The 27,280-nt window shown below is 38.4% G+C and overlaps 1 protein-coding gene across 2 annotated transcripts in view; it reads left to right on the forward strand.

Annotated features, from left to right (window-relative positions):
- The window catches only part of LOC102127478 (amphiphysin), a 246,419-nt gene that overhangs the window by 170,862 nt on the left and 48,277 nt on the right, over nucleotides 1–27,280 (forward strand). For both annotated transcript variants that reach the window (XM_005549757.4, XM_005549758.4), the window contains exon 12: nucleotides 23,712–23,828. In XM_005549757.4, coding sequence (XP_005549814.1) covers nucleotides 23,712–23,828 — 117 coding nt within the window. The remainder of the gene's footprint in view (nucleotides 1–23,711; nucleotides 23,829–27,280) is intronic.

Consider the following 27,280-nt stretch of genomic DNA (forward strand, 5'->3'; position numbering starts at 1 on the left):
TTGTGTTTCTTGTGTTGTATGCATAAGATGCTGAGTTTGATAAAATTAACTGGGGCTTGAGATGTGATTTAGCAGCTCCTTTGAGAAGGGGAAATGGTGTTTATCAGTGCATGGCCAGATTGTATGTCTGTGGATACAGAGATGCCACCAGGGACAGTTGTCTTAGCACCAAAGGATCTTACCCAGCATCTGCCAGTTACCCTGGGACAAACTTGAGCAATTCTAATTTCCAAAATTGTACAGTCCCTTTGCATTTGCTACTGCCCAGCTTCATTCTCTTTGTTCTCTACTTGAATTTTCGAACCGGGAGTGTTTTAAGGCAACAATACCCTTACTCAGTTGCTTTGACCTGGACCCTCCAAGAGCATCCTGTCAGTTCCATCACAAATAGAGACTTTGGTCACCTAGAAGCCTTGTGTGCTTAGCTGAGGACATCCCCATTTGGTAGATAAGGCAACTGAAGTAGAGACAACATGACATGCAGACTCATCGTGAAGTAAAGATGAGGTTCAGAAGTGTTCTTTCTTTTTCAATGTTTTTTCTTTTTATTTGTAATGTGCTGGCTCATAGGTCAGGACACTTGATGGTGTGGGGAAAAAGAATCAAAGCACTTTTGAAAATTACAGATGCCAGGAGAGTCCCTTAAGTACTTAAAAGAGCGTTAACTTTTGCTGATACTGTTGAGTGAGAGTGATGGGAAAAGTCAAGAACTGGGGGAGAGGAAGTGCCTTTCCAAATAGAAGCATGTTCCATCTGTAGTTCCTGCGAGGACACTATTCCCGGGTCCGCTTGCCTAGGCTTTGCTAGTGCTTTATGCATAACCCCAAGGCTGCTGGGAAAGGAATTTGGGAGCTTTCAGTGTCTCTCCATCAATACCTCCTATATCTCACTGGCTGTGTGTCACATCCTTCAATCTTCCAGGCAATTCTGGAATAACTAAGCATGAGAGACATTATAGGAGTGCATTTTGGGGGAAACAGCCTTGTTTATATTGTTTTCTTTTAATCAGAGGAGGAGTCAGAAAGGAGTTTCTGCCATTTTTCTAAATCTGAAAAGCAACATGGCTCTAGCAGCTGGACCACAGAGTATGACTTGGAGTGTTTCCATGGACTAAATGACCATTTGTCTCAGGTTAAGATATCAAAAGAGGGAGTGAAACGGAGATTTATATTTCTGTCTGCTTTCTGGTTTATTGAGTGACATAATCTGGCTTTAATTAAAAATATACAGATGCTCTCTCTTCCTGAAGCATCTTGGCAATTTCTTAAGTGGCTCGTTCCTCTGTAGATATAAATAGCCATTTTGTGTTACTTCAGCCCATCCAGCAGTTTCTGATTTGGCAGGTCTGGGATGAGGTCAGGAATCTGCATTTCCTAGGAAAATGCTGCTGATGCTGCTGGTGTTGGCACCACACTCTGGGAGCCACTGTTTTAAGCTGTCAGGATTCCACATGGCACAAGTCAGTGACCATTAACAAAGCACCACAGTGAATTAACAGATTTCTTCCAGGGAAATACCCAGCTGAGTCAAGTGTGTGCTATGATTGACCATTCGTAACTGCTCCCTTCAAAACTAGTGTGACTCAAAGTCTTCCATATTTAGGGCGGTTGGACACATACACGTACACATGTGTGCTTATAACATTAGATGTGTTGATCAGATTGTAGGTCGAGCTGCATATTATAAGTGAAATGAACTGTATCATCCAGACAATAATGTGTTTGACAATCTACAGATAAATAGATAAAAGAGAATAAATAACAATACCTGGAAAAAACGAGATGCTAACTGCAAGGAAGTAGAGCATTGAAAACTAGACAGCTTAGACGTACCTGAAAAGGTTTTCTCTGACACATATAACAATATAGGATGATCCGTCTACATTTATTTTAATATTAATTTTTTAAATGAGTCATTTACATTTAGAAGATTGATTTATGTCCGCAGCTTGCTATTTTTATCATGCCCTTAATGGGGGAAGAAAAGCATTTGTGTTAATCCTGCCCAGAAGCTCAAAGTGTAGTGACTGAAATGTACCCAGTCTCGGATGGATTTGTATGTCTCCTCCATCAAGCACCATCACGGTGATGATTCTCTCCTGAATGTGTCCTGGGATTGAAGACAGAAATCCATTAGGTCTGGAGAGCCCTCTAATGGCCCAAACTGTAAATGTAGCATAGAATTTTCTTTGGTAAATGTCCTTATCTGCTTGTAGGGAGATGCCCCATGGTTATGACCCAATGGTTTATCTTACTTTTCTGGTTCTGTGTTTACAAAAATGGATCTTCCAAAGATTCAAAAAATTGTTTCCTATTTTTCCCTCCTAAGAACTTAGAAATCTATTCTCTCTCTCTCTTTTTCTTTCCCTCCCTCTTTGTGTGTTTGTGTCCCTACATCATTCTTTTGAAATAGCATTTTCCAAAGTATGTTTTTGAGGAAAACTAGTATCATTAGATGCTTTGAAAAGGGAGTCTCTGTTTACATGAGACTTGGGGGCTACATCCCTTTTGATTTTTCACAGTTTACATCGGCACGTTTAAGGCTCTGAAAAGTTCTGTAACAAAACTCCATTCAACTTTGTTTAGGGCAGAATTTCTCAGACAGTCTCTCCTTCACCCCCAAAATATGCTTTCCTAGGAAATGGTATTTGGTAAAACACTTTAAGAAATAAAGATTTAAAAGATATTTTGTCCCTGGAAATCAAATCTATTCCATATAAATATGATTCTAACAAGAGATCAAGACAAAAAATAAAGCAATCATGTATGTGTGTATGTGTATATATGTATATATATGTGTGTATATATGTATATATGTGTATGTGTGTGTGTATATATATGTGTATACATACAAACGTATGTGTGTACGTGCAAGGTTATTTCTCTCTCTTTTTCAATTCTTGTCCTCAGAAAATGTTTTGGGGCCAGGCATGGTGGCTCACATCGGTAATCTCAACACTTTGGGAGGCCAAGGCAGGAGGATTGCTTGAGGCCAGGTGTTTGGGACCAGCCTAGGCAACACAGTGAGACCCTGTCTGTACAAAAAAAAAAAAAAAAAATAGCTGGGCATGGCGGTATATGTCTGTAGTCCCAGCTGCTCAGAAGGCTGAGAGGCAGGTGGATCTCTTGAGCCCAGGAAGTCGAGGTTACAGTGAGCTATGATCACAGTACTGTATTCCAGCATAGGTGACAGAGCGAGACCCTGTCTCAAAAAAAAAAAAAAAAAAAAAAAAAGTGTTTTGGATTGGCTTTTATTACAACTTGATGACTTGATTTTAAATCCAGTGGTCACCCTCCCTTTAGGATTATGACCCTGAGCAAATATTTTTGGCTGGGGACCTCTTCTATATAAAAACTTGGAGTCACTTGAAATAAGCTTATCAGCACCATTCTGATGGTCAGTCTCAGGGGTTTCTATAAGCGAAATGCCAAGCTGACCAAAAAGAACAGTCTCACCATCTCACCACTCACCCTCCTGCAAACAGGCCCCATCTTCATTCTCACAACGCCTTTGTGAATAGGAGCCCCAGAGTGCCAGAAGCATATAATTGACCTTACACATGGAGTAGTGTTGGGGAGTTCTCCAAAGAGGAGATATGGCAACCGAAGCCCAGTCCTTGTACGGGCTCAGGATGCCCTGACCAGATGGCACTGCAGCTGCAGCTGGTCCCTTCTGCCAGAGGAAGACTTAGGAAACTTTAAGAAAGGTGCTCAAAAACATGAGGGTCACCTTAGATTCAGAGCTTGGAGCAGGGCCCCTCTTTGCCAGGGACTCTATCTTTGTGTCCATTGGCAGAAAGGAAGAAAATATTGCCTGTCTCAGGATTTTTTCATAGCAGATACCCCCAACTATTTTTCCTAAATCTTTTCCCAACTATAATATTGCATATTTTCTCTGATGAGAGTTCCCCTTTACAAATCCAGAAGGATTATCCCTTGAACATCCACGCTTATTTCTCTAAGCTCTGCTCATCACCCCATAGGATGCCTACCATGCTCCCAGGCAGACATGAGTGCAGCCTTTCAATCCTGTGTGTTGGGGCCAACTGAGCACCATTGGCTTTTCTACTCTTATGTCTCTGTTTTCCAGCCTGATACTGCATCTTACTTTTTAAGTTCATTAAATCATGCTGTTTTCCCTAGCCAATTGAACTGAAATAGAACTCACTTGCAGAATCAGTCCATCAGATGGCTTTTTCACCCATGTAATCCTGATGAGGCCAGCCTTCAGTTATGAACATATGCATCTCTCACTTACTGGGCAACTGTAACCTGGTTCTAAATACCACACTAGCTTTTCAACATAACATATTTCTGGACCAGATGCCTCTTCTTTCCCTTGCTATTTTTCAAAGTAAACACGTTAACATTATTTTAAGACAGAAAGAATTAGTAAGATGAAAATTAGAAGGAAGAAAAACTACACAGTGCATGTCAAGCCCAAATTTAGTCAGTTCGTTGCCCTGGTGGATTACCAACATCATTGTTCCATTCCTTGAGCAGGAGTAACCAAGCAATGCAGTTTATGTGTCATCTGATATTCTGAAAATATTTTAAAATCATTGGGTCATTAGGCCTCACTATCTTTCAAGGTTCTGACTCCAGAGCCACTAACAGTGCCTAGCCTTTTCCTGTCTACAGAACAGAGAAAGTTACTAAATATCTTTCTGCAAGGTCTCACTCAATTTAACCTTGACATCAATCCTGTGATTTACACGTCATTAGTCCTACTTTCTAGAAGAGCAAACCTCTCGTCTTTCTGCTGAACCATGCCTCTCCTAGTGCAGAAGTGGAAAGCAGAATGCTGTAGGCTGTGTGTGACCGCATTGTAAGCACCCAAAAGAGAGCAGTACCAGGCATTCAGTAAATGAACAAATCGATATCATTCTTTCTATCCTTAGTGTCCAGAATGCAGGTTCTCTAGAACTTGTCTGGGTTTTGATATTAGCAAAGTTCTTCAGGTTGCTATACATCAGTGACATTATTGGTAAATACCATGATATAGTCGTAGGAGGGCCTTCACTCAACCAGTTTAGCCCTCTGTCTTTCCACTAGTCACAGCAGAACCTTATTGTAAGCACAGGCCCTATCCCTCTTCCTTGCTGACTCTATTCTCTTGACTGTCAGCTTTTATACTATTAGTCATAATATACGTAAAAACAATGAACAAAACCCACATGCTACACTAAGAATGATTTTGCAACCTACCGACTCGTTCTGATAAAAAACGAAGTCAAAACAAAACAAAGTAGGAAAACAGTTTCCTGGAAGGTCTAGTTTATTGTGTGTCAACTCATTCCTAGAGCATTTCAGGATTATGTAAATATAGGTATGCACATAAAGCAAATGTGAGAGAGCAATCTATAGGTCCAGATTGTGAGTAAAGCGATCTGCATTATACTGTCCTTTTAATTCTCTGTACAGCAGTCCTCCCTTATCCACAATTTCACTTTCCATGGTTTCAGTTACCCATGGTTAACATGATCCAAAAATACTACATAACGGTAAGATATTTGGAGAGAGCGAGAGACTATATTCACATTCACACTACATTCACCTTTATTACAGTATATTGTTATCATTGTCCTATTTTACTATTAGCTATTGTTGTCAATCTCTTACTCTGCCTAATTGATAACTTCAACTTTATCATAGGTATGTATGTATAGGAAAAAACATAGCGTGTATAGGGTTCAGTACTATCTGTACCATTTGTGGTTTCAGGCATCCCCTGGGGGTCTTGGAACATATCTCCTGCAAATAAGGAAGGACTAGTATACTACAATAAACTCTGTGGAACAAATACTTGGCAACCTCATTTTAAATGACTGAAAGATTTTCCATTCTAAGACTGCAATATAAAGCACTTGAACCCTGTCCATGTGCTATATGACTCATGTTAACTGTAATGTACCAATCTGGAGCAATCCTGTTATAGGCTTCTAACCACGAAGGTAAACTTTCCTAGGCCACTGCTTCATTGTAATTATGGATGAAATCCTAAAACTTTACTCACTGTTATAAATTGTAAATTGTGACTTTTACGTGAAAAGTATTTCTATTACATAAAAGATAACTTCTGACTGGCCTTGTTCCTAAAGATTTTATTTCACCTCTCCGTTTAAGCTTCCTACTCCGCCTCTTTTGCCTCATTGGGAAGTTACAAATGTCCAGCACAATACCTAGGATATAGTAAAGGTTTTCAAAATATGTTTAATGAAAGAATAAAAGATGAAAATCTCTAGGAGATGAAAAGATGAAAATCTCTATGCCCTCATGGTAGTCTGGCTTACTATAATACTATGTTGATTAAAGAAATTTTGTGTATGGGTGTGTGTGTGTGTGTGTGCGTGTGTCTTTCTCTGTCTGTTTGTCTGCATGCAGCCATGAGGATGGTTTAGAGACCATGTGTTTTACTTCTAAATGGTTTTTTTGAGGTGTTTACAGATTTTATACATTTTATTCAAATTCTAAAGGTTAAGATCCTCAGAAAATATGTTGTGTGTTTGCTCTGGAGGCTAGATTTCTGGGTCAATCAAATAATTGCAAACTACATACAGATGTATCACTACTAAATGTTTTATGGCTATAGTTATGTATTGAAATCTCTTTTACCTGATAGGCTTATAAAAATAATGCCCAAAAGGATGCATAGTTAATGTAAAAAAAATAGTAAATTACAGAGAAGCAAAAAGTAAAACTTCAAAAGTAAAAGTCTATTCCCCAGGAAAACTCACTTTTACTAATTTTGTGTGTAAAATGCCACTTTTTTCCATTTAAATAGTAACTGAAATGTGGCCAGGTGCAGTGACTCATGCCTGTAATCCCATCTCTTTGGGAGGCCGAGGTGGGTGGATCACCTGAGGTCAGGAGTTCAAGACCAGCCTGGCCAACATGGAGAAATTCTGTCTCTACTAAAACTACAAAATTGGCTGGGCATGGTGGTGTATGCCTGTAATCCAAGCTACTTGGGAGGCTTAGCAGGAGAATCACTTGAACCCAGGAGGCGGAGGTTGCGGTGTGCCAAGATCACGCCATTGCACTCCAGCCTGGGCAACAAGAGTGAAACTCCATCTCAAAAGACAAAACAAAAAAAAAGTAACTGAAATGTGTATTTTTGGAAATGTGATCATTCTATGTCAATTTTTTAATTTATGATTTTTTAATACAAATATAACAAAAGTATTTCCATGTCAATTTAGTATTTATTTTATTATTTTAAATAGCAGCAGAGCACTGTGTTAAGAGAATGTAGGTTTAACCCATCTCCCACTATTAGATTCCTTTTAATGTTATTAGTAAGCTTCATTGATGTATGATTTATCCACAATTAACTGTACATATTTATATATGCACATATTTGATGAGTTTGCACATATGTATATGCCATTAAACCATTACCAGAATCAAGATAATGAATATATGTCACTCCAAGAAGTTTTCTGAGCCACTTTTTAATTTCTGTTGCTCCTCCCCATGGGCACCAGCATCTCTAGGCAAACACTCATCTTTCTGTTGCTATACATTAGTTTGCATTTTCTAGAATTTTATATAAATGGAATCATACAGAATAAAAAAAAATACTTTTTGAATGATGAAATTAATTCATGTTGTAGCACATATCAGTAGCTCATTCCTTCTTATTGAGTAGTATTCCATTGTATGGAATTATCACAATTTATCTTTCCCTCTGATGGATATTTGAGTTGTTTCCAATTTCTGATTGTTATAAATAAAGGCACCATAAGCACTTGTATACAAATCTTTGTGTGTATGCATGCTTTCATTTCTCTTGGGTGAATACCTAGGGATAAACTAGCTAGATCATACTTTAGGAATAAATTTAACTTTTTAAAAAAATTGACAGATTTTCAGAAGTGTTTGTACCATTTTATATTTTCATCAACATTGCATAAGAGTTCTAGTTCTTCCATATTTTTGCCAACTGTTGGCATGGTTAGTGTATTAGGCCATTCTCACATGGCTATAAAGAAATACCTGAGACTGGGTAATTTATAAAGAAAAGAAATTTAATTGGCTTATGTTTCTGCAGGCTTTACATGAAGCATGGCAGCATTTGCTTCTGGGGAGGCCTCAGGGAGCTTTTATTCATGGCGAAGGCAAAGCAGGAGCAGCTGTCTCACACGGCAGGAGCAGGAGGAAGAGAGAGGAGGGAGGCGTAACACACTTTTAAACAACCAGATCTCTTGACGCTCACTATACAGTACCAAGGGGGATGGTGCTAAACCATTCATGAAAACTCCGCCCCCATGATCCAGTCACCTCCCACCAGGCCCTACCTCTAACACTGGGATAACAAGTTGACATGAGATTTGAGAGGGGACACAAATCCAAACCATATCAGTCAGTGTTTTTAATTTTAGCTATTCTAGTAAGTGATAGTGGTATTTCATTTTGATTTAATTTCCTTTTCCCAAATGACTAGTGGTGTTAAGTATTTTTTCATGTACTTATTTAACACCCATTTATCTTCTTTAGTGAAGTGCCTGTTAAAAACTTTTGCTTGTGTATTTATTTTTTAATTGAGTTTTGGGACCTCTTTATCCATTCTGTATACAAGTCCCTCATTAGATAAGATTTGCAAATACTTTCTTCCAATATGTGGCTTTCTTTTCATTCTCTTGGCAGTGTCATTTGAACAGTAGTACATTTTTATTTTGATGAAATCCAATTTATCCATTTTTAATGGATTATATATTTCATTTAATGTCTAAAAGGTATTTGCCTAACCCAAGATAAAAATCGCAAGGTTTTCTCTTAATAATTTTTAGAAGTTTTATCTTCAGGTGTTACATTTAGGCCTGTGACTAATTTGGAGTTAATTTTTTTATGTAATACAAAGTATGTGTTGGAATTTATTTCTTTAGAAATGAATATTCCATTGTTGAAAAGTACTCTTACTCTACTGAGTTGCCTTTGTACCTTTGTGGAAAATTAGTCGTACCTTTGTGGAAAATTAGACAACTAATAGCTATCTATTTATCATATATATATAGAGAGAGAGCTATATTTCTGGACTATATGATTATCCATTGATCTTTTTGCCTGCCTTTGTGCCAGTTGCATGCTATGTTGATTATTGTCATGTTGTAATATCTTGAAATCAGGGTCAGTAGGGTTAGTCTTTCAACTTTGTTCTTTTTCAGAGTTGTTTTGGCTATTCTAGGTACGTTGAATTTCCATATGAACTTCAGAATCAACTGTAAGTTGATACTGCGTTATTTCCTGGGCTGCTGTACCACAAATGAATGGCTTAAATACAAAACCCCCCCACCCCCGAAAAAAAAATGTTCTCTAACAGTTTTGGCGGCTAGATGTCTGAGATCAAGGTGTCAGTGGGGACATGCTCTCTCTGAAGGCTCTAGGGGAGGATCAATCCTTTCTTCTCTCCTAGCTGCCGGTGGTTGGTGAAAGTCCTTGGGGTTCCTTGGCTTGCAGATACATCACTCCAGTATGCACCTTGGTCATCACATGGCATTTTCCCTGTGTGTCTGTGTGCTCTGTGTCTTCACATGGCATTCTTCTTGCGTCTACATATCCAACTGTTGGCATGGTTAGTGTATTAGGCCATTCTCACATGGCTATAAAGAAATACCTGAGACTGGGTAATTTACAGGGCCACCAGTCACTGGATTAGGACCCACTCTAATCAGTATGACCTCATCTTTATTTTATTGTATTGGTTCAGACCCTGTTGTCAATTAAGGACACACGGGTGCCAGATAGGCATGAAATTTGGGCGGGGGGTACTACTCAAAGCAGTATAGATATTAAATCATGTTGTACTGAGTCTATAGATCAATGATATCTGAGTCATCTGATGCATAGACACAATATATCTCTCCCTTTATTAATGATCTTCTCTAATTTCTCTCTGCCATGTTTTACAGTTTGCAATGTACAGACATTACACATCTTTTGTTGGATTTATCCCTAAGTATTTTATATTTTTATTGTTATTATAAATCATGTTTTTAAATTTGTTTTTTTCTGGATGTTCACACTATTGTGTGTAAGTACAACTGATTTTTGTATATTGATGCTGTATCTGCAGTTTTGGTAAACTGAATTATTAGTTTCGATAGCTTTTTTGTAGATTTCATTGGATTTTTCTATATATATTATATCTTTTATGGATAAAGAAAGTTTACTTTTCTCTTTGCAGTCTAGGTGCCTTTTATTTCTTTTTCCTACCTTATTTCATTCTTGTACTACCAGAAAAATATTGAGTAAAAGTAGTAAAGCAGTCATCCTTGTCTTGATCTTAGAGGAAGAACATGTAGTATTTCACTTTTGAACACAGTGTTTGTTACTTGTAGGTTTCATTAGCTGGCTTTTATCAGATTGAGGAAGCAGCCTTTTATTCCTACTTAGAGAGTTTTAAACAGGAATTAATGTGGATTTTCTCAAATGCTCTGCTGCATCTCTTAAGATGATCATATGAGTTTTCTTTATAGTTTGTTAATATGGTGAATTATACTTATTGGTTTTCCAATGGTAAACCAACCATGAAGTCTTAGGATGAACCCCATTTGGTGATGGTTTGTTATCCTTTTAATCTATATATCTTTTAGTCTGCTTGCTAAAGCTTGGTCTAGAATTTTTAGATTCCTGTTCTTGGGGAATATTAGTTTTTAAGGTTTTTTTTTTAAGAAAAGGGTTTTTATGATTTATTACCAGGGTAATGGTATTGAATGAATTGAACTGAAAATCAATTGCTCCCCTTCAGTGTACTGGTTAAATTTGTGTTGGTATTATTTGTTGCCTAAAGGTTTGATAGAATTCATCAGAGAACTCATCTGGGCTCTGTTTTGTTATGTTTTCTTTTGTTTTGATATATTTCTATATGATAGATATAGAGCAGTTCAGGGTATCTATTTTTCTTGAGTGAGATCTTTGTATTTGTAGTTTGTGTTTCTCACGGAATCTGTCCATTCCATCTAAATTGTCAAATGTATTTGGAATAAAGTGGTTCATCATATTTCCTTATTTTTATTTTTTAATATCTCTAATATCTATTATGATGCTCCCCTATCTCATTCCTAATATTGGTAATATACATCCTTTTTCACTCTCTCTCTTTTTTGTCCCAATTAGACTGGCTAAATGTTCATTAATTTTATTGATCTTCTCAAATAACTAGCCCTTGGTCTTATTGATTCTCTCTTTTTCTTGTTCTCACTTTATCTTTTGTTTTCTGTTTCATTGATTTCCACTCTAATCTATATAATTTCCAGTTTCTACTTTGGGTTTTATTGCTCTGTTTATATTTTTTTCTAGTATTTAGGGTAAAAAGAAGGTGAGGTTAATGATTTCAGACCTTTTTTGTTTTCTTATATTGGAGTTTAGTGCTATAAATTTTCCCATAAGTACTGCTTTAGTAGCATCCCATATATTTTGATATTTTGTTTTCATTTCCATTCAGGTTTCTAATTTCCACTTTGATTTCTTTTTTGACTTAATGGGTTATTTAGAAGAGTATTATTTGTGGATTTTGCAGAGATCATTCTGGATGATTAAAATAGTTGTGGATTTTCTAGAGACCATTCTGTTAACGATTTCCAATTTAATTCCAGTGGAGTCAGAGACCATACTTCGTGTGACTTGAATGTTTTTAAATTAGTTGAAGGCAGAAGTGATTCAGTGACAGTTTTTTCCACGTGGGACACATGGGGTCTTAAAACAGAAGATAGACTGCCAGGGAGAGGAAGAAGGCTGCATCTCACTTGATGAGGCCACTAGGACAAGAGTGGACTGAGTATGCATATGGCAGCCACCTTCATGCTGTGCTCTGGAAAAGGGCAAGTTTTTATTAAACTTTTATTTCAAGTTCATGGGTGTAAGTGCAGGTTTGTTACATAAGATAAACTTGTGTCATGGGCCTTGTTGTACAGATCATTTCCTCACCCAGGTATTAAGCCTAGTACCCATTAGCTATTTTTTCTGATCCTCTCCCTCCTCCTGCCTTCCACTTCCAATAGGCCCCAGTGTGTGTTGTTTCCCTCTATGTGTCCATGTTTTCTCAACCTTTAGCTCTCACTTGTGAGAACACGTGGTATTTGGTTTTCTGTTCCTGTGTTAGTTTGCTAAGGATAATGGCTTCCAACTCCATCCATGTCCCTGCAAAGGACATGATCTCATTCTTTTTATGGCTGCACAGTATTCCATGATATATGTGTGTGTGTGTGTGTGTGTGTGTGTGTGTGTGTGTGTGTGTGTATCATGTTTACTTTACCCAGGCTTTCATTGATAGGTAGTTAGGTTGATTCCATGTCTTTGCTGTTGTGAATATTACTTCAATGAACACACACATGCATGTGTCTTTTTTTATTATTATTATACTTTAAGTTATAGGGTACATGTGCACAACGTGCAGGTTTGTTGCATATGTATACATGTGCCATGTTGGTGTACTGTACCCATTAACTCGTCATTTACATTAGGTATATCTCCTAATGCTATCCCTCCCCCATCCCCCAGCACCACAATAGGTCCCAGTGTGTGATGTTTCTCTTCCTGTGTCCAAGTGATCTCATTGTTCAGTTCCCACCTATGAGTGAGAACATACAGTGTTTGGTTTTTTGTCCTTGCAATAGTTTGCTGAGAATGATGGTTTCCAGCTTCATCCATGTCCCTACAAAGGACATGAACTCATCCTTTTTTATGGCTGCATAGTATTCCATGGTGTATATGTGCCACATTTTCTTAATCCAGTCTATCATTGATGGACATTTGGGTTGGTTCCAAGTCTTTGCTCTTGTGAATAGTGCCACAATAAACATACAGTGCATGTGTCTTTATAGCAGCATGATTTATAATCCTTTGAGTATATACCCAGTAATGAGATGGCTGGGTCAAATGGTATTTCTAGTTCTAGATCCTTGAGGAATCGCCACACTGTCTTCCACAATGGCTGAACCAGTTTACAGTGCCACCAACAGTGTAAAAGTGTTCCTATTTCTTCACATCCTCTCCAGCACCTGTTGTTTCCTGACTTTGTAATGATCGCCATTCTAACTCGTATGAGATGGTATCTCATGGTAGTTTTGATTTGCATTTCTCTGATGGCCAGTGATGATGAGCATTTTTTCATGTGTCTCTTGGCTGCATAAATGTCTTCTTTTGATAAGAAGTGTCTGTTCATATCCTTTGCCCACCTTTTGATGGGATTGTTTGTTTTTTTCCTGTAAATTTATTTGAGTTCTTTGTAGATTCTGGATATTAGCCCTTTGTCAGATGAGTGGATAGCAAAAATGTTCTCCCGTTCTGTAGGTTGCCTATTCACTCTGATGGTAGTTTCTTTTGCCATGCAGAAGCTCTTTAGTTTAATTAGATCCCATTTGTCAATTTTGGCTTTTATTGCTGTTGCTTTCGGTGTTTTAGACATGGTCCTTGCCCATGCCCACGTCCTGAATGGTATTGTGTAGGTTTTCTTCTAGGGTTTTTACGATTTTAGGTCTAACATTTAAGTCTTTAATCCATCTTGAATTAATTTTTGTATAAGGTGTAAGGAAAGGATGCAGTTTCAGCTTTCTACATATGGCTAGCCAGTTTTCACAGCACCATTTATTAAATAGGGAATCTTTTCCCCATTTCTTGTTTTTGTCAGGTTTGTCAAAGATCAGATTGTTATAGATGTGTGGTATTATTTCTGAGGACTCTGTTCTGTTCCATTGGTCTATATCTCTGTTTTGGTACCAGTACCATGCTGTTTTGGTTACTGTAGCCTTGTAGTGTAGTTTGAAGTCAGGTAGCATGATGCATCCAGCTTTGTTCTTTTTGCTTAGGATAGGCTTGGCAATGTGGGCTCTTTTTTGGTTCCATGTGGACTTTAAAGTAGTTTTTTCCAATTCTGTGAAGAAAGTCATTGGTAGCTTGATGAGGATGGCATTGAATCTATAAATTACCTTGGGCAGTATGGCCATTTTCATGATATTGATTCTTCCTATCCATGAGCATGGTATGTTCTTCCATTTGTTTGTGTCCTCTTTTATTTTGTTGAGCAGTGGTTTGTAGTTCTCCTTTAAGAGGTCCTTCACATCCCCTGTAAGCTGGATTCCTAGGTATTTTATTCTCTTTGAAGCAATTGTGAATGGGAGTTCACTCATGATTTAGCTCTCTGTTTGTCTGTTATTGGTGTATAAGAATGTTTGTGATTTTTGCACATTGATTTTGTATCCTAAGACTTTGCTGACGTTGCTTATCAGCTTAAGGAAATTTTGGGCTGAGACAATGGGGTTTTCTAAATATACAATCATGTCATCTGCAAACAGGGACAATTTGACTTCCTCTTTTCCTAATTGAATGCCCTTTATTTCTTTCTCCTGCCTGATTGCCCTGGCCAGAACTTCCAACAGTATACTGAATAGGAGTGGTGAGAGAGGACATCCCTGTCTTGTGCCAGTTTTCAAAGGGAATACTTCCAGTTTTTGCCTATTCAGTATGATATTGGCTGTGGGTTTGTCATAAATAGCTCTTATTATTTTGAGATACATCCCATCAATACCTAATTTATTGAGAGTTTTTAGCATGAAGGGCTGTTGAATTTTGTCAAAGGCCTTTTCTGCATCTATTGAGATAATCATGTGGTTTTTGTCTTTGGTTCTGTTTATATGCTGGATTACGTTTATTGATTTGCATATGTTGAACCAGCCTTGCATCCCAGTGATGAAGCCCACTTGATCATGGCGGATAAGCTTTTTGATGTGTTGCTGGATTTGTTTTGCCAGTATTTTATTGAGGATTTTTGCATTGGTGTTCATCAGGGATATTGGTCTAAAATTCTCTTTTTTTGTTGTGTCTTTGTTAGGCTTTGGTATCAGAATGATGCTGGCCTCATAAAATGAGTTAGGGAGGATCCCCTCTTTTTTTATTGATTGGAATAGTTTCAGAAGGAATGGTACCAGCTCCTCCTTGTACCTCTGGTAGAATTCGGCTGTGAATCCATCTGGTCCTGGACTTTTTTTGGTTGGTAGGCTATTAATTATTGCCTCAATTTCAATGCCTGTTATTGGTCTACTCAGGGGTTCAACTTCTTCCTGGTTTAGTCTTGGGAGGGTGTATGTGTCCAGGAATTTATTCACTTCTTCTGGATTTTCTAGTTTATTTGCATAGAGGTGTTTATAGTGTTCTCTGATGGTGATTTGTATTTCTGTGGGATTGGTGGTGATATCCCCTTTATCATTTCTTATTGCATCTATTTGATTCTTCTCTGTTTTCTTCTTTATTAGTCTTGCTAGTGGTCTATCAATTTTGTTGCTCTTTTCAAAAAACCAGCTCCTGGATTCACTGATGTTTTGAACGGTTTTTTGTGTCTCTATCTCTTTCAGTTCTGCTCTGATCTTAAGTTATTTCTTGCTGCTAGCTTTCGAATGTGTTCACTCTAACTTCTCTAGTTCTTTTAATTGTGATGTTAGGGTGTCAATTTTAGATCTTTCCTGCTTTCTCCTGTGGGCATTTAGTGCTATAAATTTCCCTCTACACATTGCTTTAAATGTGTCCTGGAGATTCTGGTATGTCATGTCTTTGTTCTCATTGCTTTCAAAGAACATCTTTATTTCTGCCTTCATTTTGTTATGTACCCAGTAGTCATTCAGGAGCAGGTTGTTCAGATTCCATGTAGTTGAGTGGTTTTGAGTGAGTTTCTTAATCCTGAGTTCTACTTTGATTGTGCTGTGGTCTGAGAGACAGTTTGTTATAATTTCTGTTCTTTTACATTTGCTGAGGAGTTTTTTACTTCCAACTATTTGGTCAGTTTTGGAATAAGTGTGATGTGGTGCTCAGAAGAACGTATATTCTGTTGATTTGGGGTGGAGAGTTCTGTAGATGTCTATTAGGTCCGCTTGGTGCAGAACTGAGTTCAATTCCTGGATATCCTTGTTAACTTTCTGTCTCATTGATCTGTCTAATGTTGACAGTGGGGTGTTAAAGTCTCCCATTATAATTGTGTGGGGGTCTAAGTCTCTTTGTAGGTCTCTAAGGACTCACTTTATGAATCTGGGCACTCATGATTTGGTGCATATATATTTAGGATAGTTAGCTCTTCTTGTTGAATTGATCCCTTTACCATTATGTAATGGCCTTCTTTGTCTCTTTTGATCTTAGTTGGTTTAAAGTCTGTTTTATCAGAGACTAGGATTGCAACCCCTACTGTTTTTTGTTTTTCATTTGCTTGGCAGATCTTCCTCCATCCCTTTATTTTGAGCCTATATGTGTCTCTGCATGTGAGATGGGTCTCCTGAATACAGCATACTGATGGGTCTTGACTCTTTATCCAATTTGCCAGTCTGTCTTTTAGTTGGAGCATTCAGCCCATTTATATTTAACGTTAATATTGTTATGTGTGAATTTGATCCTGTCATTATGATGTTAGCTGGTCATTTTCCTCATTAGTTGATGCAGTTTCTTCCTAGCATTGATGGTCATTACAATTTGGCATGTTTTTGCAGTGGCTGGTACCAGTTGCTCCTTTCCATGTTTAGTGCTTCCTTCAGGAGCTCTTGTAGGGCAGCCTAGTGGTGACAGAATCTCTCAGCATTTGCTTGTCTGTAGAGGATTTTATTTCTCCTTCACTTATGAAGCTTAGTTTGGCTGGATATGAAATTCTGGGTTGAAAGTTCTTTTCTTTAAGAATGTTGAATATTGTCCCCCACTCTCTTCTGGCTTGTAGAGTTTCTGCCGAGAGATCTGCTATTAGTCTAATGGGCTTCCCTTTGTGGGTAACCCGACCTTTCTCTCTGGCTGTCCTTAACATTTTTTCCTTCATTTCAACTTTGGTGAATCTGACAATTATGTGTCTTGGAGTTGCTCTTCTCGAGGAGTATGTTTGTGGTGTTCTCTGTGTTTCCTGAATTTGAATGTTTGCCTGCCTTGCTATGTTGGGCAAGTTCTCCTGGATAATATCCTGCAGAGTGTTTTCCAACTTGGTTCCATTCTCCCTGTCACTTTCAGGTACACCAATCAGACATAGATTTGGTCTTTTCACATAGTCCCATATTTCTTGGAGGCTTTGTTCATTTCTTTTTACTCTTTTTTCTAAACTTCTCTTCTCACTTCATTTCATTCACTTGAGCTTCAATCACTGATACCCTTTCTTCCACTTGATCGAATTGGCTACTGAAGCTTGTGCATTCATCACGTAGTTCTCATGCCACAGTTTTCAGCTCCATCAGGTCATTTAAGGACTTCTCTACACTGGTTATTTGAGTTAGCCATTCGTTTAATCTTTTTTCAAGGTTTTTAGCTTTTTTTGCTGTGAGTTCCAACTTCCTCCTTTAGCTCGGAGAAGTTTGAACATCTGACGACTTCTTCTGTCAACCCGTCAAAGTCATTCTCTGTCCAGCTTTGTTCCATTGCTGGTGAGGAGCTGTGTTCTTTTGGAGGGGGAGAGGCACTCTGATTTTTAGAATTTTCAGCTTTTCTGTTCTGTTTTTTCCCCATCTTTGTGATTTTATCTACCTTTGGTCTTTGGTAATGGTGATGGAGTTTTGGTGTGGACGTCCTTTCTGTTTGTTAGTTTTCCTTCTAACAGTCACGACCCTCAGCTGCAGGTCTGTTGGAGTTTGCTGGAGGTCCACTCCAGACCGTTTGCCTGGGTATCAGCAGTGGAGTCCGCAGAACAGCAAATATTGCTGAACAGCAAATGTTGCTGCCTGATTGTTCCTCTGGAAGCTTCATCTCAGAGGGGTACCCAGCCGTGTGAGGTGTCAGTCTGCCCCTACTGTGGGGTGCCTCCCAGTTAGTCTACTCAGGGGTCAGAGACCCACTTGAGGAGGCAGTCTGTCTGTTCTCAGATCTCAAACTCTGTGCTGGGAGAACCACTACTCTCTTCAAAGCTGTCAGACAGGGACATTTAAGTCTGCAGAGATTTCTGTTGCCTTTTGTTTGGCTATGCCCTGACCCCAGAGATGGAGTCTACAGAGGCAGGCAGGCCTCCTTGAGCTGCATTGGGTTCCACCCAGTTCCAGCTACCCAACCACTTTGTTTACCTACTCAAGCCTCAGCAATGGTGGGTACCCCTCCCCCAGGCTCACTGCCACCTTGCAGTTTGATCTCAGACTGCTGTCCTAGCAATGAGTGAGGCTCCATGGGCGTGGGACCCTCTGAGCCAGGCGCGGGATATAATCTCCTGCTGTGCCATTTGCTAAGACCATTGGAAAAGCACAGTATTAGGTTGGGAGTGACCTAATTTTCCAGGTGCCATCTGTCACAGCTTCCCTTGGCTAGGAAAGGGAATTCCCTGACCCCTTGCACTTCCCAGGTGAGGCGATGCCTCGCCCTGCTTCAGCTCACGCTCTGTTGGCTGCACCCACTGTCCGACAAGCACCAGTGAGATGAACCTCGTACCTCAGTTGGAAATGCAGAAATCAACCGTCTTCTGCGGTCCTCATGCTGGGACCTGTAGATTGGAACTGTTCCTATTTGGCCATCTTGGAACCCCCGCGTATGTCTTTATAATAAAGTTATACTGGGAACTTTTTAGCATTGTATCTGGTGTCTATGCAAGAAAGAGGTTCCATTTTGTTTATTTGTTCATTTGTTTGTTTGTTTTTAGAAATAAAATCACAGATAGGGCCTTTAAAAAAGAATTAGTTGAGACCTATTTAATGTCTTAGAATACTGCTTATCATGTTACATTTCCATGTACACTTGAAAAGAATTTATATTCTGCTGTTATTGGACAGAATGTTATAAGTATAAATTAGGTCAAATTTAGTCATAGTGTTATCTAAATCTTTTATACCATTGCTCATTTTCTCTCCATTTGTTCTTTCAATTATTGAAAGGGGAACATTGAAGTCTTTCCTATAAAAGTGTGTGTGCTTTTTAATTTTTTTTTTTTTTTTACAGCTCTCTTGGTTTTTGCTTTATGTTGAAGCTGTGTAATTGAGTGCATAAATGTTTAGGCAATGATCCTCTTTATCCATGATAATATTCTTTGATTTGAAATCTACTTTTTTATTGTTAATGTAATTATTACAGCTTTTTTTTTTTGGTTAGATTGGCATGGTGTATCCTTTATGTCCTTTTACTTTGAACCTATTTGTGTCTACATATTTCAAATTAGTTTCTTCTGGACAGTATCTAGTTGGGTCTTGCTTTTCTGTATAATTAGATAATCTCTGCCTTTTAATTGCATGATTTAGACCATTTTCATTTAAGGTTATTATTCATACGATGAAGTTTAACTCTAGCACATTGATCACTTGTTTTCCATTTTCTCCCTGCTCATTTAACCTTCTTTTTCTGCTTTCTTTTGTATTAATTGAACATTTTTATTATTATCTTTAATTTTCTTTATTTGCTTATTAGCTATACATTGTTTTATCATTTTAGTGGTTACTTTAGGGTTTTAGTATATATTTTAATTTATCACAGTCTAACTTTCAATTATGTAAAGTCATTTAAGGTACAGTATAAAAATCTAATAATAATATACTCTCATTTCCCCACTTCTGTTTTTGTGCAATTGTTTTCATGGATTTTATTTTATCTACATTATAAACTTCACATTACTTTGTTATGATTTTTGTATAAGCAGCCAATTATCTTTTTAAAAGATTTAAATAATAAAAACTCATATATAGTTACCTAGGCAGTTAGTATTTCTGGTTCTCTTCCTTTGTGTAGATGCATATTTCTGTTATCGTTTTCCCTTGCCTGAAAGATATCTTTCACATTAGTTGTAGTGTGTATATAATGGTGATGTATTCTTTCTGATTTTGTTTGTCTGAAAATCTTCATTGAATTTTTATTTTAAAAAGTATTATCAAGAGGCATATAATTCTAAGTTGACAGTTTCTTTTTCTTAGTACTTTCCTCACTGTCTTTTTGCTTCATTATTTCTGGTGAGAAATCTACTGCTACCTTCATGTTGTTCCTCTGTCAGTGAAATGTCTTCTTTTCTCTGGTTCTTTTTATGAATTTGTCTTTAACACTGATTAGAAAATTATATTATGATTGGCCCACATGTGCTGCATGTGTCTCATTCTTTTCGGACTAGCAGCTACACAAGGCTGTACTTTTCATGGTGAATGGCAGGAATGCAAACCAACCAACCAACTATGAAAGCATATTTCCAGCCTTGGTTTGCATTACATTAACTAATATCCATTAGCTAAAGCATGACATATGGTCAACCCCACATAAGGGATGGGGAAGTAAAATCCATCTATCAAGAAGCTTTGGCAAGGCTAGGCATACAGATTATGCTCAAATTGCACATCTGCGCTGGAAGAGGTCCACTACCTTGCTAATAAACTTAGATGTCCCAAGTAGAAGACACCTCATGAAACATAGCACAGATTATTACAATTGGCAATATTTTCCTATTGGAAGATTTTTCACTACTGTGGTTTCCACAGCTGGTCTCCTTTCTTAGGCGCACATTCCAAGTCACCCCTTGTAGATTTCTGATGGTAAAGCAGTACTTATGATCAAGTTCCTAAAAAGCTAAGAATGTTGAGACCATACCATATGTACTCTAATTGTGATGAAGGTGTACAGGATTCATTTGTCTTGTTAAGGAAAATTATACTTTACTGTGTTTCAACATGTAGTGACAGAGTTGTGAGTACATTCTTGCCCTTTTAAAAAAGAATACTACGTAAATAGGCAAAATCATTTTGCTATTTTTGTAGCTTTACCAGAATATTCTTTGACATGAGTACTTTAAGGGATAATTCTCAAGATTAAGAGGGCAAAGCTAAGTAGAAGTTGAGTCTGAAAAAACCAGCTACATATTTTGAAGGCAGTCAAATTGGCATTATGGATATTTGATGACAGTAATTTTATGTATTCACATGTTGTATTAGTCCATTTTCACATTGCTATAAAGAATCACCTGAGACTGGGTCATTTACAAAGAAAAAAGGTTTAATTGACTCACAGTTCCGCATGACTGGGGAGGCGTCCGGAAACTTTCAATCATGGCAGAAGGTGAAAGGGAAGCAAGGCACATCTTAAATGGTGGCAGGAGAGAGACAGCAAGGGGGGAAGTGCCACACTTTAAAACCATCAACTCTCACAAGAACTCACTCACTATTGTGAGAACAACATCGGGAAAACTACCCCCATGATCCAGTCACCTCCCACCAGGTCCCTCCCTTCACACAAGGGGATTACAATTTGAGATGATATTTGGGTGGGGACACAGAGCCAAACCATAATCACATGTATGCATTGTTGCTAATGATAATAACATTAGCTTCCATTTCCATTTTGAGTATTTCCTAGCTATTATGTACATATACATTTATCATCTTTATTACTCATGGTAATCCTATTAGGTCTTATTAATCCCATTTTATTCACGAAGAAACCAAGGCTCAAAGAAGCTCAATTAATTGGCCAGGGAGAGACAGCTAGCAAGTGGTAATATTGGGGTATAGACACAGATTGATCTCAATCAAAGTCTGAGCATAGCCCATTATAGTCTGATGCCTCATTTCATCCTTCATCTCTAAATTCCCATTTGAGCTTCCTTAAGGGGATTCATTCGGCTTAAAGGGAAATAATGAATATATTCACATGACCTAAAATTTTATGGAGAACTTGCAGAACTTTGAGAATTCCTCTGTGGATTCTTGGGGTTCCTAATTGAGAAACTTGGGTCTGAGGCATCAGCAGCAGCCTGGCAGGCCTTGGAGTCAGAGGCACCAGCTGCAGTCTTACCTCTGCTGCATGGCAGCTGGGGGCCATGACAACAGATTACCATTCAGCCAATTCTATTCATTCTCCCAAATGGGGAATTGCTGCCATATCTCCCTCAATTTTTTGTAAGGATTATATTTGAAAAGGCAAGTACAATGCAGTTTGGAGAAGATGGCAAGATAAATGCTTTAAAGGCAATAAAGTGTTGTCAACATTAGACTGCACCAAAGTGTGTTGTTAACTTGAGCTAATGTCCATATGTGTAAAGTTCTTCAAACAGTGCCTATCATATTTCAAGTAGAATACATTTACTAAATTTTAAAAATATAATTTGTACCAACATAAAAGTTGGGGAAAAACAAAGCTTATGCAGATTTTGAATAGGAAATCGGTTGATAGTTTTGTGATTGTAATTAGTGAAGAAAGTGTAGCTCTCAGAAGGGCATTATCCTTGTGAAATTTTTTTAAAAGTATATATGGGGAGTTACTATGCTGCAAAATAGAAAACACAAGGCTAATAGCATGATATATTAGCAGCTTTCTTCTGCAATAAGTACGGATATGCTAAGGAAAGTATTTAGGTTATACCACTTCTCTGTTCTTTATTTATTTTTTATTTTTGGGAGGGAATGGAGCCTCGGTCCATCACCCATACTAGAGTGCAGTGGCGCGATCTCAGCTCACTGCGACATTCGCCTCCCAGGTTCAAGCTATTCTCCTGCCTTAGCCTCCCAAGTAGCTGGGACTATGGGCATGCACCACCATGCCCAACTAATTTTTCTTTTTTCTTTTCTTTTCTTTTTTTGCATTTTTACTAGAGACAGGGTTTCACCATGTTAGCCAGGATGGTCTCAATCTCTTGACCTCCTGATCTGCCCACCTTGGCCTCCCAAAGTGCTGGGATTACAGGCGTGAGCCACTTGTCTGGCCCTCACTTTTCATACATTTCTCAGTTTTTAATGTCTGTGATGAATATTAATTAAAATAACTCCTGTTCTTCAAAAATCAGTCTCCAAAAATCTGTTTTTATGTAATACTTTACCCATTGATTTGACATTTCAATTTCTAGGCAGCAGAGTTTTTTTTTAAAAGAATTTTATATTGAATGCTAAACACATATAATTTAAATTGTATGAAAACTGACCCCAACCCCCTTTTCTGTGTTATACTTTATGGGACTTTGTCTTAGTCTGGCCCTTTACTGTGTAACTTGAGCCTGGGTTATGCCGATTTCAAGCCCACATGGTTTTCATGTGTTATGATACCAGAAATAAATGAACAAATGATAATGTTTAGTATTACAGATTTTTTTTTTATTATCCGAGCAGGACTTTTGTCCTATGTCTTATTTGGCTTACCTTCTTTCTAATTCAAAAATATTATTAATGGGAGCTCATTTTGCAGCAAATGTTGGGAGGCATGGCTGTCTCCTCTCTCCCTCCCGTTCACCCTCACTCATACACATACACAACTGAAACTAACAATACTATGGATGAAGACTGGATCAAATGATAACCAAATCAAGGGATAGGGTGCCAATGAGGGAATGAGGCAGTTGGGATGTGGTCAGCAGTACACAATGGCACCTTCCTTTTAAAATTTTAGCTTCCCAGAATAACATCAGCAGTATTGCTGTAGTAAGTCCAGATCTTGACCCATTTTATCGATTGGGTCATCTGTAATTTCTTGATCTGAGTTCTCTGAGCTGACAGAAGAGACTCCTTGCATCTTAGTACATTAGGATGCATCTTTGGAACATTCTCTTTGTTGACTGGACTTGGAACTAGACAAAGGACAAGAGCTAGAGCCTGGAACACATTCCAGAGCAACTTAGGTTATACTTGGCCAGAGGTAGTTATTTCCTTCTCACTGTGTTTAGCTGAGTGACTGGGCACATATTGGTGAGCCACCATGCTTATAAAAGTGTGTTTTGGGGATACCCAATAATAATATTAGAGAGAGTATACATGGGCTATATCATGGTCTTATCAGATTCAAGCTAATACATGTTTTGTTTTGTTTTGTTGTTTGTTTTAACAGAACGAAGTCCCTGAGGTGAAGAAAGAGGAGACTTTGCTGGATCTGGACTTCGATCCTTTCAAGCCCGAGGTGACACCTGCAGGTTCTGCTGGAGTGACCCACTCACCCATGTCTCAGGTATCAGGTGCTTTTTGGATATTTGGAGATATTTCGTAAACCTCAATAATTCAGTGTGGTAAACAATGATCCCTATAACTTTCATGACTACTATCTATTTTTAATTTTGGTCGACAGATATTTCCTAATAGGAAAGAGGGGTAGAAAGGGGACCTTATCGATATTAGTTATTCTAAGCCTCCCATGCCATCAGCTTTCTCTACCCATAGAGCTGGCATAACCATACATTCCTGTTTTCTCTCCCAGAGTAATTGTTACCAGTGTCCACTTTGCACTCAGAACTGTTCAGGTTTACAGGATACATTTTATGGCTTCCCTGGATGAAGCTCTTTCTTTTGGCTTTGGGTTTACTCTTCTTGCTGTTTTCTCTACTTCCCTTCCTCATACTTTGCAAGTTAAGGTGTGTTTGCAATGACCATGAGAGCATGGCCCAGCAGAAGCCGTTTTCAGTGTTGATAGTTCTGAACTTGATGATGCTGTGTTCATCCTCCACATTGAAGAAGCTCCCTTCCTGTGATCATGATTATGGTTTGATGGAGAGTTGCCTTGCTTCCCCAAGCCTTTTTGCTCACCACTCCCTCCCTCTCCACATTTCTTCCTTTCTGATAGTTACTGTCGTTACATTTTCTGTCAGAGGATACTGGTGGTAGATGCCGTAATGACCTGTGGGTAGGTCCTCTGAAATATAGTTAGTTTACAGCTCTCTATGCTAATAGAAGGAAGTTAACTCAAAATTTGACGAAACAGAAACTGTTTATATGAGTACTTTGCATATGGTTGGAGCCCCACATTTGAATTTAGGCAAAACCAAAGTTGCTAGAGTATGCTTCAAATGAATTAGTGAAAGAGTATTGTAACATTCACCCTAGGAATTGAGACCTAGCTTGATTCCCTGGTCTTGAAGCCTTCTTGGTATATCACAGTAAACTACTAGGGAATAAATAGCTCAATATGAACCCCAATAAATAAGGATCATGACTATTCCATGCTTTATTCTAGAATGTGATTGGACTTCTAAAGGCCTTCCTGTTGTAAAATATGAACAATAAATGTCTAAGGTGTTAATAAAGTAGGAAATTAATAGTCTAGACACTAGCCTTAAAGATGCTTTGCAAAAAATAAATGGGTCTCTTAGGTGAATGTTCCAGGAAGCCTCCTGTATTAACTCTCTTCTAGAAGATTCATGATGTGCATTATGAATATTAAAGACTGAGAATACTAAAGACTGAGAAGTTCTGCAATTAAAAAAACTGTTTATGTTTGTTTAACTTAGAGTTTCCCAAATATGTTTGACCACAGAAATTTATGTTAACCATACTTGTCTTAATATTCATTGGAATGTTCTCTAAAACAATATTTTGAGAAGTATTGTCAGCAAGTTTGAGGATTCCACCTTGGTGACCAAGAAAAGTACAAAGTGAATATACATATAATCGAATATACTTCCTTCTCAGAGCTCTCTCATTGTATAGACAGCCTTCAGAATTCACGGGATTTTCTCTGCCTTACGCTCCATGTTTTTTTTTTTTGTTTGTTTTTGTTTTTGTTTTTTTTTTTGAGGCAGAGTCTTACTCTGTCACCCAGGCTGGAGTGCAGCGGTGCGATCTTGGCTCACTGGAAGCTTTGCCTCTTGGGTTCACGTCATTCTCCTGCCTCAGCCTCCTGAGTTGCTGGGACTGCAGGTGTCCACCGCCACACCTGGCTAATTTTTTGTATTTTTAGTAGAGATGGGGTTTCACCATGTTTGCCAGGATGGTCTCGATCTCCTGACCTCGTGGTCCACCTGCCTTGGCCTCCCAAAGTGCTGGGATTACAGGCGTGAGTCACCATGCCTGGCCCATGCTTCACTTCTTTTGTGGCAGAAGCAAAGTTTCTGCAGTGGATGCTAGAATGATTAGTGGGTAAGATTTCGTAGCATTTCTGTCTACAAGTTTGAATCAGGAGAGAAACCTCTTTCATGTTAATTCATGGTTACATTAATCCATAAATCATGAAACTGTGTGTGGCCTCATGACTAAGAGATTCTTCAAAATTAAACAAAAATGACCTGGTTTAATCTTCAAAATCTTAGTTCTGAAGGACATATATCACCGCAGTGAGGGCAAGCTGTGTGTGTCCCTGTGCTCTTCGTCATGGCCAGGTAATAAAACCCTCTAGCCTCCTGGTGGCCATAACTGAGTCACTACACTATCGTTGTCCTACAATTCAGCTTTGATCATACCTCTCCTCTCTTGCTAAGAACAAAAGTCTTGACTGAATGACAAAAAAAGCACAGCACTGTTAGGTCTGCCTGGTTTCTTTCCTCTTCACTCAAAATGACCTCCTTTACTCATCACCTGACCCCATGTTTTCAAGTGATGTTCTTGCTGCTAGCAGAACACCTCATCTTGTGATCTCTGCAGTATCTGTGCACACTAACGCATCCTTTCATGATCCTGAGGATTGATAAACATGACATTTCACATTTCCTGCCTTCCTTTTAAAGAAAATACTGGTGATGTGTGCATGATGCAGAGACATGTACTAGCTTTTATGATCTTTGATTCTTAAGGGGCTGTGAAGCAATGAAATGCAAATCATCTAGATAATCAGAAAACATATATTAGATCCATGTACAGAAAATTGTGGCTTTCCATGGAGCTGTTCTCTCCTGTCTTAGTCGTCCTACAAGAAGATGCTAAGCAAGAGACCAGGCAGGCTGCATGGAGATAGATGCAAGGCGGGCAGTGCAGAGCGGTTAGAATGGGTCCGAACCAGGTGGGTGGGTGTCAGTTAGAACTCAGGGCCCGCTTTCTATAATACAGAACCCAAATGAGGCCTCTGCAATCTCTACTGGAAACCATCGTATTTTTAAGGTGGGAATGCCAGGCTCTCTAGTTTGCTGTTCACATTTAGTGATTCAAAATAAGTACACAAACATGGATCCATTCTAATGACAAAGACATGGGCATAACGCGATGTGGCTTTAGCAGCAATTCTCAATCATAAAGGAAATAAAGAGAAGTCTCCCCTACTCCCCTCAGCCATAGTGGAAGTCATTTGAACCATCTGGCCTCGCTCCCCAGGATTCATAAGCTTTATAAATAAAATAGCAGTAGTAAGTGTAATTCATTCATGTCTTAGGGGGTGCTCTGCCAATTTGTATGATTACCAATTCATTGAGCAGTGTGTTATCATCTAATTTAACATATTGAAGAACTATTTTTCTGGGGCTCATTTACCATCAAACTGGTCATCCTATATCCTCTCAAATGAGATGAGAAGGAAATAGCATTAGCAGTGATTAGCGCCTGCATTTCCTCAAAGATGTGATAAGCTCTAAAATTTGGACACCTCGTTTACTTCATTTTAATGAGGTATGTGTGTGTATGTGTGTGTGTTAAAGTAACCTCATTCATGTTTCAAGTATAGTTTTCTACTCACATAGTGAAAGGTGAGATTGATTAGACCTG

Source organism: Macaca fascicularis, chromosome 3 (assembly GCF_037993035.2).
Source record: "Macaca fascicularis isolate 582-1 chromosome 3, T2T-MFA8v1.1".
Lineage (NCBI taxonomy): Eukaryota > Metazoa > Chordata > Mammalia > Primates > Cercopithecidae > Macaca > Macaca fascicularis.